At 44.1% G+C, this 10720-nt stretch overlaps 1 protein-coding gene across 1 annotated transcript; it reads right to left on the reverse strand.

Moving 5' to 3' along the window:
* Positions 1-698: 698 nt before the first annotated feature.
* Positions 699-3794, reverse strand: LOC105544922 (olfactory receptor 8S1-like). The gene is made up of 2 exons (XM_011987633.1): positions 3037-3794; positions 699-861 (listed from the first exon to the last, which is right to left on the reverse strand). Exons 1-2 carry the CDS (start codon positions 3792-3794, stop codon positions 699-701), a joined length of 921 nt encoding a protein of 306 aa, XP_011843023.1.
* Positions 3795-10720: the final 6926 nt, after the last annotated feature.

Below are 10720 nucleotides of genomic sequence, written 5' to 3' on the forward strand. Positions count from 1 at the left end.
GCCTCCTGGGTTCAAGCAATTCTCCTGCCTCAGCCTCCCGAGTAGCTGGGACTACAGGCGTGAACCACCACACCAGGCTAATTTTTGTATTTTTAATAGAAATGGGGTTTCACCATATTGGCCAGGATGATCTTGATCTCCCGACTTCGTGATCTGCCCACCTCAGCCTCCCAAAGTGCCAGGACCACAGGTGTGAGCCACCACGCCCAGTCTATTTGATTTCTTTCTAAGATGTTATGGGATGTAGATCTTTAAAAGGACTTTTTGGCATGAGAACAAAAGAGGAGTTGGGTCACAGTGCCAAGATGGGACTATCCAAGAATGCAGAAGGACATTTGCTAGTGGTCTGATAGGTTGATTTACCTTTTGTGCATAGACATAAGTAAAAGGGAGAGGGAGAGGCAGGAAGAAGAGGGGTTAAAAAAAGGCAAGAAATGAGAGGAAAAAGCATTAGCTATAGAAATGGCCAGGGATGCCCTGAGGATTTTCTTGTATAATGACTGGGCCCCATCTGATGGGTGTTACCTGCTCTGTGACAGTTTCCTCATTGCCTTTGGCTGAGAGCAGGGCATTGGAGGAAGAGAAACTAAGGTCTCTGTTTTGGAGAGAGATGAATGCTGAGGTAGCTGAGTGGTGATAGCTCTTCCTCCATCCTTTTTCCCCATAACTTTTCCTCCTGCTGAGGCAGGGGCATTGGGCTACAAGGGAAGCCTGGACTTCCTGGCCAGCATCCTCCTCAGAGCCACCTTTACCTCCTGGTTCTTCAGACTGTAGATGAGGGGGTTCAGCAGGGGGGTTATCACACTGTACTGCACGGAGAGCACTTGCTCTAGGGCTGAGCCGGATACTGGAATCATATACCTTGAAGGGAATTGCACAGAAAAGCCGCTCATGACAATGGTGACAATACTTACTGTTGGCAGCAACAATTCAGCCGCTCCCTGCAAAGACTCCCCTCCCTGCAAAGGAGGTCTTCACAGCTGACTTTCTCTGGTGGCAGCATCTAGAAATGGCTGACCTGTGAAAAGTCAGTCATTTCTGCCTTCAAACACTTCCAAACGTAAGTGAGCTCACACAGAAAGTTACAGGAGCTGCCCCGAAGAACAAGCAGTTCTGCAGCATATCAAAGGCTGTGGGTTCTAATAGAATTAATATTTAGGACAGATAAAAAGTAAAAAAAAAAATAGAATTAATAATAATTTCATACACTTCCAGAGCATTTCATACTCTTCAAAACATTCTTCCTTAATAGCTATGATGATTATATGAGGAATTTTTCTCTTTTTCCTCTTTATACGCAACAGTACAGAAACACAATGTTCTCACCTTGTGATGACTGTTCATGTAAAACTGTACGCTCAGTTTAAAATGTTGTCATTATTCCCAACTTTTATGGCCCTGGGAATTACCCTCAGAATCCTTGCCTATTATTTATATAAAGTTGAGTGGCCTATTATTTGTATAAAGTTGTCCTTTTAGTTGCATTTTTCTTTGGTTTGGAAAAGAAACCAAAACTGGTAAAATGGGAGATGAAAATGTGTTAAGCACATAATATGATTCCAAATTATAAGATTAAAATCTTGAGTACATTTTGCTAAGTACCACTCGGAGTATCTTCCAAAGACGCACTAGAATTATTATTTTTTTGCAGTGGCACCGTAGTTATCAGAATAGACTATCCCAAGGATATTCCTTGTGTGTTCCAATGTGTTTGGTTATTTAAAAAAATAGTCATTTTACTGTTATTTTTGTCTTTTAACTTATTCTTTCTAACATTTCTGTGAAGTAAGTAGTCACATCCTTTATGGCAGATGAGGAAACTGAGACAAAGGGAGACGAAGAGATTGGTGTACAGCTCAGTTGAGCTCTCCTGGGCTATTTATTTATTTATTTTTCTTTCACTTATTATTTTTTCTTTCCCAGCCACTAGACTACAGGTACTGGACTATTCTTATCATCCATTTCCATCCTTGGCTTCTCTCTGAATCACAGGCAGGTGAGAAAAGTATTGAACAATTTGTGCAAATCCACCTTCAATTTACTAGTAGAAAGCACAGGCGTCGATTGTTTTGTCTCCTAGTGAGGGAGGACTAGGCAGCCAGAGCTGTCGATGCTTGAGAAGCATGGTAAGGAAGGGCACGGATCTTGGTCCAACTTGTGGCTCCATTACTAGCTTGTTCTAGGACTGCTGAGGAATTACCTGATTACTTCCTAAACTCAGGTTCTTTACCTAAAAGTGGGTTGATAATATTTTTCTTGTAGTGCGGTGCATGCTAAAATTGACTTGGCAATGAAAAGCAGCTGGTGTACAGTAAATGGCTAGTAAATTGCTACAACATACGTAAGCTTTGGCGACATCTCCCAGTAGGAAATAAAGATGGCATACTTTTCAAAGACAGGCTTTATTTTTTGTCTAGCACTGAATAAAAATCTAACAAAGGTTCTCTGATTTCTTTTTGAGAACTCCCAAATCTTAGGTTAATGAAGTAGAAAAATCTTTATCTTGGTCTAAACTCATTTTCCAGAATGGACAATTGAAGCCTTAGAAGGAAAATAGATTCTGTTTTTTTTTTTTTTTTTTTTTTTTTGAGACCTAGTTTCACTCTGTTGCCCAGGCTGGAGTGCAGTAGGGCAATTTCCGCTCACTGCAACCTCTGCCTCGGAGGTTCAAGCAATTCTTCTATCTCAGCCTCCCGAGTAGCTAGGACTACAGGTGCACGCGACCACACCTGGCTAATTTTTATATTTCCAGTAAAGAAGGGTTTTCGCTATGTTGGCCAGGCTGGTCTCCAACTCCTGGGCTCAAGCGATCCACCCACCTCGGCCTCCCAAAGTGCTGGGGTTACAGGCATGAGCCACCGTACCCAGCTGAAAATAGATTATTTGCAATGCATATAGCTAGTCCCTGGTAGAGCCAGAACTAGAGCCCAGGCCTTTTGAATGTCTTGCTATTTTGTAATGCTCTATTCTGCCAACGGAGACCACCTAGGGTAAGGAATATCCCACATTTATATTCAGGGGTATAGAATGACATACCTGAGAACTCCTGAAGTATAAAAGATGGTGACCATAAGGAAATGGGAAGAGCAGGTGGAAAAGATCTTGTTCCGACCTGTGACAGAGTTGATCCTCAGGGCTGTTGTGATGATACAGCTGTAGGAACCCAGCAAAAGGACAAGGGTGCCAAGGCCCAGGACTGACATGGTGGTGAGAATGGAGGCGATGCTAGCGCAGGGGTTGGAACAGGTCAATAAGAGCACCGGAGGAAGCTCGCAGGCAAAACTGCGGATGACGTTAGGGCCGCAGAAGTGCTGCTGAGCAAGCAGGAGGATGTTAATTAGGCCAGTCCCGACTCCTATGGCCCAGGATGACCCCACCAGGCCAGCACACACCCTTCTGTTCATAACCACCACATACAACAGCGGATGACACACGGCCTGAAACCGGTCGTAGGCCATGACCGAGAGGAGGCAAGCCTCAGTAGCTCCAGAAAATATGACCAGGGAGATCTGGGTGAAACACTCAAGGAAGGATATTGTCTTCTCCTTAGAAAGAAGGTTCTCTAGCAGTTTAGGCACAATAATTGAGGAATAGAAAGCATCCAGGAAGGAGAGGTGTCTCAGGAAGAAGTACATGGGGGTGTGGAGGTGGGAATCAGTACTGATCACCAGCACCATCAGTAGGTTCCCCAGTAGAGTCAAGAGATAAATCGCCAGGAACAGAACAAAGAGCAGTGCCTGAACCTGAGGATTGTTGGACAGTCCTAGGAGAACAAACACAGTGACTGTGGTCATGTTGCTGACTTCCATGGAGCACTCAAGTTTCCCTTTTGACTGACAAGAACTGAAAAGAATGCTCCAATGGGTTATCAGTGTCAGGGCATGCCCGGGGATGAGGCATTGGCAGTAAAGCTTCAGGGCAGACCCAGGACAGATTCTGTAGTGGAGGCAGCTTTGCCATGTCAGGCTGCGTCAGTCCTTTCCAGCTTAGGGCAGTAACTTATTTGCCATGGTGGAGAAGGTGGGGAGGAAAAGTTCAGAGAATCAGACCTAGAAAGGAAGAAGAGAGCAGGGATTATTCAGGCTGGAGAAGGAAGTGAAGGGAGTTGATACTGAGAAGTGCTATTCTCTACTTCCAAAAGGAACTGAGCTTAAACCACAGGAGGGCTAACTGGTATAGTGAATAAGCAATAAACATTTTGGCTGACCATCTGGATGGCAGACCATGATGAGTGTCTGAGTGTCTGATAGAAGTATTATGAGACTTGGTCATGGTGCAAGTTCTCTCTCGGCCACTGTAAGCTCATAAGCCACTTAAGTTTCTAAAAAAAAAAGTCTGGGAAAAATAGATGGTTTCTAAAGTTCATTCCAGATTAGATTTTTTTTTTTTTGAGACAGAGTCTTATTCTTGTGCCTAGGTTGGAGTGCAGTGGCACAATCTCAACTCACTGAAGCCTCCGTCTCCTAGGTTGAAGCTATTCTTGTGCCTCAGTCCAGCTTAGATTTTTTTAAATTTAATTTTTAATTTAATTTTTTTCTAGAGATGAGGTCTCACTATATTGCCCAGGCTAGTTGCAAACTCCTGGCCTTAAGTGATCACCCCTCCTCAGCCTCCCAAAGTACTGGGATTACAGGTGAGTCACTATACCTGCTACCAGCTTAGAAATTGAAAATATGGGGAAACAGTCTTCCTGGGGTGTTTCTGGTACTAAATAGAAGCCCCTTCTCCCCTTCTGTGTCAATCCAAGCAGAAATGACACATGAGTGTATTGGTTTCACAGAAGCCAGGCAAGGGGAAACCCTTGAATAGAAATGAAGACTGTGAATGTCAGGCCTCTGAGCCCAAGTCAAGCCATCGCATCCGCTATGACTTGCACGAATATGCCCAGATGGCCTGAAGTAACTGAAGAATCACAAAAGAAGTGAAAAATGCCCTGCCCCGCCTTAACTGATGACATTCCACCACAAAAGAAGTGAAAATGGCTGATCCTTGCCTTAAGTGATGACATTACCTTGTGAAAGTCCTTTTCCTGGTTCATCCTGGCTCAAAAAGCTCCCCCACTGAGCACCTTGTGACCCTCACTCCTGCCCACCAGAGAACAACTCCCCTTTGACTGTAATTTTCCTTTACCTACCCAAATCCTATAAAATAGCCCCACCCTTATCTCCCTTCGCTGACTCTCTTTTCGGACTCAGCCTGCCTGCACCCAGGTGATTAAAAAGCTTTATTGCTCACACAAAGCCTGTTTGGTGGTCTCTCCACACGGACGTGTATGACAGTGAACATCAGTCATTTCAAGGTCTTCCCATTCCAGCGTTTCTGTGAATGTGTGATGTACACTGTTTTCACTGCAATTTCAGGTCTTAACATGGGCATCTACAAAGACTGTGCTATTTTTTGCAATATTTGGAAAAAGATTTGAAAAAAGCCAAGTCAAACTTGGATCATTTTTGTGCATCACAGGGAAGTTAAAGACCAGAAATAGGGGTGAGAGATAAAAGAACAACTGGCAAAATGGACAGTTACAGGATTCAGTCTAGATCAGAGGAAGGTAAAGTGGCTAGTCCCCCTCCCCTTGATGGTTAACTCAGGAAGGTTATCAATGAGAATCTGATCTGGATTCATGACTTGTACCCTCTTGGGTTCCCAGAGTGGGTAGTTTTAGGAGAAGATTGATTTGAATGAGAAGGAAATTTACCTTCACCTGGGCTCCCTAGGCCAACGAGATGCCCTGAATGGAGGATCCCTGTATGGCATCCTTTCCAAGAGTGGAGCAAAAGCCACAGATAGGAGAGGGCTCTGTGGGCTTCCCTCGGCTTTGTCCTTCCTTTAGAGAATGCAGAGGTGAAACTTCTGAGCAAGGAAATATTCCCATAGCCTTTCTGTCCAGGGGGAAGCCTTGAATCTACCTCCCAAATAACAATGGCCGGAGGGACTTCGTCTCAGCTCTAGGCCTTGGAGAGTGAGGGAAGTCCCTGGAGGGGTCCTTAAGCATGAGGCCTGTTCTCATTCTGAATGGGCTCTCCAGGGCCAACTACTTCTCCCTTGTATCATTCTTGTTTCAGTGGTTTGCATCATCAAGAGGGCCCTAGGATGGCCAATAATTTCATTTTTTCAGGTCTACTGTTATTTTTTAAAGTATCTTTGAAAAAAAATTTTTTACGGTATTTTCAACTTACACACTATTCCCATTGAGCATGTATGGCAGCTTAACTACACGAATATAAAGTTTAAGAAGCCAAAACTAATCTAGCTTTGTTTTTAAAAAATTGTGCTATTGTTATAATGGTTAACAAAGTGAGGAAAAGCACCACTCAAATCACAATGTTACAGTCTCTTCATTCAGTTGGATTATGGGTTGGTCAAACATTTGACTTCACACAGGCATAGCTATGATGCAGTGATTCCTCAGAAGAAGATGAAATTCTCAAATCACATACTACCTCATATGTAATATTTGGAGCAGAATTTAACATTTTCAACATAATACACCATAAAAGCCAGGACTAGTTCTTATCTGATCCCCACCTTGTAACTTCAGTAACCAAAGACATACTGGTCTATAATGAATTATTTCAAATTAACTAACCAGCCTTCCTCAGAAAGAGGAGATTCTTTTTGATGGGGAGAAATGTTAATTTAAGTCTGAACTGAGAAATCTGCTTAACAGTTAGAACTTAATTTGTATTTCTGCATTTAAAAAAAGTTTAGGCATTAACAAGTGTTAGTTAATCCTGAGGAACCATTTTAGTTTCCAAAAAGCCAATCTAAATCCCCCAATAAAAGAGAACCCCATCTGCTCAAATATGTGAGTACTTCACTCCAGAAGCAAACTCCTCTGCATTTGGATTGATTGCTATGCATCACAGGGTCTTTTAGAGAGGAGTCATCATTGATAATAAGGTCATTCAACAGGTCTTGGATTTGGTCCACATTTTGTGGGAAGTCTTGAACTGGAATAAACTACTCATGTTCTTCCCCTTCAGCATTTCTTGGAAACAGTGTGGTAAGAGTTATTAAGAAATTATTTTAGGCAGATAGAGAGGAAAAGGGGTCCTTGGAAAGTTCTGATGTCTTTTAAAGCAGCTCCAGAAATGTTTCTTGTCTAGCAGGAAAGCCCTGGCTCTTAGAGCCAGGCTGGCAACCTTTGACATGCAAATGCAAGGTGTGCAACCTTTGCTATGCAAATACAAACCTTTAGAAATTGGGTCCACCAAACACGGCGATTCCCACCATTGTCCTCTTTCCCTTGTCCCCTTATGTGCCTGGCAACATGGCCGCCCCCACATATCCCCATGTGTGCAGAACATCATGGCGCCCTGCCTTTGCATATTAAAAGGCTAGAGTGGGAGGGCCAGTTTTTTTTGCAGGCTATGTGAATGATGTACCTGGTCAAACCAATCCCCTAAGCCCTATGCAAATCAGACACCATCTCCTGCAGCCTCTTCATATACCTGGCTGGTTTCCACTGCACTTGGGGTCTCCTCTGTTGGCTTTGGAGACCCCCTCCCTCTGTTTCAGTACAGGGGAGCTGCTTCTTTCTTTCTTATCCCTTCTTTCTTGCCTATTAAACTCTTCACTCCTTAAAACCACTCCATGTGTGTCCCAACTGTTTTATCTAATTCGGCATGGGGACCAAGAACCCTGGTGTTTCTCTACTCATGGGAGCCATATCATTTTGGTGCATTCACTGGGAATCTGAGGTACAGCCTTCGTTGGAGTGGTGAGTATGAAAGCAAGCTTAAAACCTGTTCTATCATTCAGAGGCGCTCTTAGCCTCTATATTAGAATAAATCAAATAAGTCAATGGGCATCTGTCAGCCTAGTACATATGCTTAGCGTTGGTTGCCGTACTAAAGACACAAATATGAAGCTTTCTGGGGAGAACATGGAGAACCCCCCATTACCCACAGGTATTGATAATGTTGGCCATGTTTGAACTAGCTTCTTTTTACAGGGAGACTTTGCCGTCATGCGAGGCTGGGAAAAGTTCTGAGGCAACTGAGAATTCCAGGCCAGGGCCTGGTGTGATTCAAATGCCTCTGGACCAAATGCAGCCTCCAACAGTCCATTCCAGTGTTGGTAGAGAATCCTCAACTGTCCTGTTGTAAAACTCTTCTTCCTTCTCTATCCGTGGCCTCTTACTCTTTCTCTGTGTGAAATGTGCAAGGATTTTTACAGTCTAGGAACAGCGTTTTCTCCTTTTCCCCTGAGGTGAGGTTACTTGCTGTGACTTCTCTGGTGAGCATGTGGTATTTCTAAGCCACCTAGTGGAAATAAAAATCCTCTTCATGAGACACATTGCTGGTTCTCTGCACTACACTGCACCTTTGGAACTTTTCTATTTTGCACTTTTCTGCTGCTACTTCTGTGGGTGGGAAAGCTCTGCTTTTAACAGTTAAGAGTAAGATGTCTTTCATAGCCAAATTTTAGTCTTGCTATTGTCCCACTGGCAGGAAAATGGCCATTCGGTTTCTATATTCCTTTAAGGCACCTATTGTGTCTCCTATTAAGACTATTTAATTAGCAAGGGAATTGTAAGTCTGGAAGTTAACCAGAACCATTCTTCTATGGGTAAGTGCTTTAGTATGGGCCATAATAGCATATAGAGTTCAATCTAGCATGCCCCCTCGTTAAAGGGGGCTTGCCCTATTATGTGGTTTTTCTTGAAATCCTTTTTTTTTTTTTTTTAAAGACACACAGGCGACAGAAATGTAGGAGGTCAAAGGGAAATAAAAGGCAGAGGACTAAGACCTCTAGGGGACAGCATGACTAAGGCCCAAAAGTATAGTTCCTCTGGTGTCATGGCTTGGAGGGTCATGCCTGCACTCATGGGTGGCACATTTAATGGGTGCCAGGGATTCAGGAGCCAAGGAGAGAAAATAGTTGGGGGGGATGCCTCCTACTGCTTTCTCCTCTATCCTGGATCACATACCAAAAGGAAGGAAACTAAAAGGATGCTTTTCTTCTCACTTCTCTTTCTAGATGGGTAACAGATCATCTTCAACATGCACTCCTCTGGAGTGTATTTTGAAGCACTGGGACTTCTTTGACCTTAAAACTTTGAAGAAAAAGTGGCTTAATTTCTTTTGCACAAGGGCATGGCCTTTTTACTAGACCTTTGCAAGTGTTGCAAAATCAACCCAGCTCTTTTAGCAACCATATTGGGCAGGCCAATATGTAAAATAATTCCCCCAAATTAAAAAAGTAACTTTCAGGGAAATAATCTGAGTGTCCCCCTTATTTAGGGCCCCTTCACGTTCCCTTCTTATTGCAGGACCTTAGCCAAGTAAGGGAATCTTAGGCCAATGTTCTGATAATACTGATAGGTATATAGAAGCTTTCCAAAGTTTAACACAGGGATTTGACCTCTCATGGAGGAATGTTATGCTGCTCCTAAGCCAAACCCTAACTGCAGCTAAAACAGGAAGCTCTGCAACAGAAGAAAATTTTGGAGATGAGCAATATGTCTCCTACAATAGGCCAAAAGGGAAAAGGGAAAATAGAGAAGGCAAAGAAATAGGGGAAACACCATTACAAATAGGAAAAGAGGCAATACCTCTTGACAACCCTAATGGGAACCCCTCTCCATGGTGTTTTTCCTTCTTTCATGGTTTAAAAAGTCTTCTATCTCTTTTATGTTCCTACCTGGAAAAGTTAATTTTCCAAACCTTAAAAATGTTTGGCTTAGAGTTGAGCTGGGGGAAGGGAACCCAGAAGACTAATATGTTCACAAAAGGGTAAAAATTTCTACCAGTCAGGCTTTTGTCTTCTCTCTCCCTGTGCAAAATGGCAAAACGGATAATAAGAATCATTGTCGGAGAGGTTCCAAGATGGCTGAATAGGAACAGCTCCAGTCTAGAGCTCCCAGTGTGAGTGACGCAGAAGATGGGTGATTTCTGCATTTCCAACTGAGATACCAGGTTCATCTCAATGGGGCTTGTTGGGCAGTGGGCGCAGCCCATGGAGCGTGAGCTGAAGCAGAGTGGGGCATCGCCTCACCCGGGAAGTGCAAGGGGGTCAGGGAATTCCCTTTCGTAGCCTAGGGAAGCTGTGACAGACAGTACCTGGAAAATCGGGACACTCTCACCCTAATACTGTGCTTTTGCAATGGTCTTAGCAAACGGCACACCAGGAGATTATATACCGTGCCTGGCTCAGAGGGTCCCATGCCCATGGACCCTCGCTCACTGCTAGCACAGCAGACTGAGATTGAACTGCAAGGCAGCAGCGAGGCTGGGGGAGGGGCGTCTGCCATTGCTGAGGCTTGACTAGGTAAACAAAGTGACCAGGAAGCTTGAATTGGCTGTAGCCCACTGCAGCTCAAGGAGGCCTGCCTGCCTCTGTAGACCCCATCTCTAGGGGCAGGGCATAGCTGAACAAAAGGCAGCAGAAACTTCTGCAGACTTAAACGTCTCTGTCTGACAGCTTTGAAGAGAATAGTGGTTCTCCTAGCACGGAGTTTGAGATCTGAGAACAGACAGACTGCCTCCTCAAGTGGGTCCTTGACACCCCAGTAGCCTAACTAGGAGGCACCTCACAGTAGGGGCCGACTGACACCTCATACGGCTGGGTGTCCCTCTGAGACAAAGCTTCCAGAGGAAGGATCAGGCAGCAACATTTTTTTTTTTTTTTGAGATGGAGTCTCGCTCTGTCACCCAGGCTGGAGTGCAGTGGCCGGATCTCAGTTCACTGCAAGCTCCGCCTCCCAGGTTTACGC

This window comes from Mandrillus leucophaeus, unplaced genomic scaffold (genome assembly GCF_000951045.1).
Source record: "Mandrillus leucophaeus isolate KB7577 unplaced genomic scaffold, Mleu.le_1.0 Scaffold313, whole genome shotgun sequence".
Lineage (NCBI taxonomy): Eukaryota > Metazoa > Chordata > Mammalia > Primates > Cercopithecidae > Mandrillus > Mandrillus leucophaeus.

What these genes read in the sequence shown, in the direction of transcription:
- LOC105544922 (XM_011987633.1), bottom strand. Translation starts at nt 3,794, where the DNA reads ATGACCACAGTCACTGTGTTTGTTCTCCTAGGACTGTCCAACAATCCT. An exon ending in TATACTTCAGGAGTTCTCAG is followed by an intron (nt 862 to 3,036) that starts GTATGTCATTCT and finishes ATTCCCTTCAAG; the next exon opens with GTATATGATTCCAGTATCCG.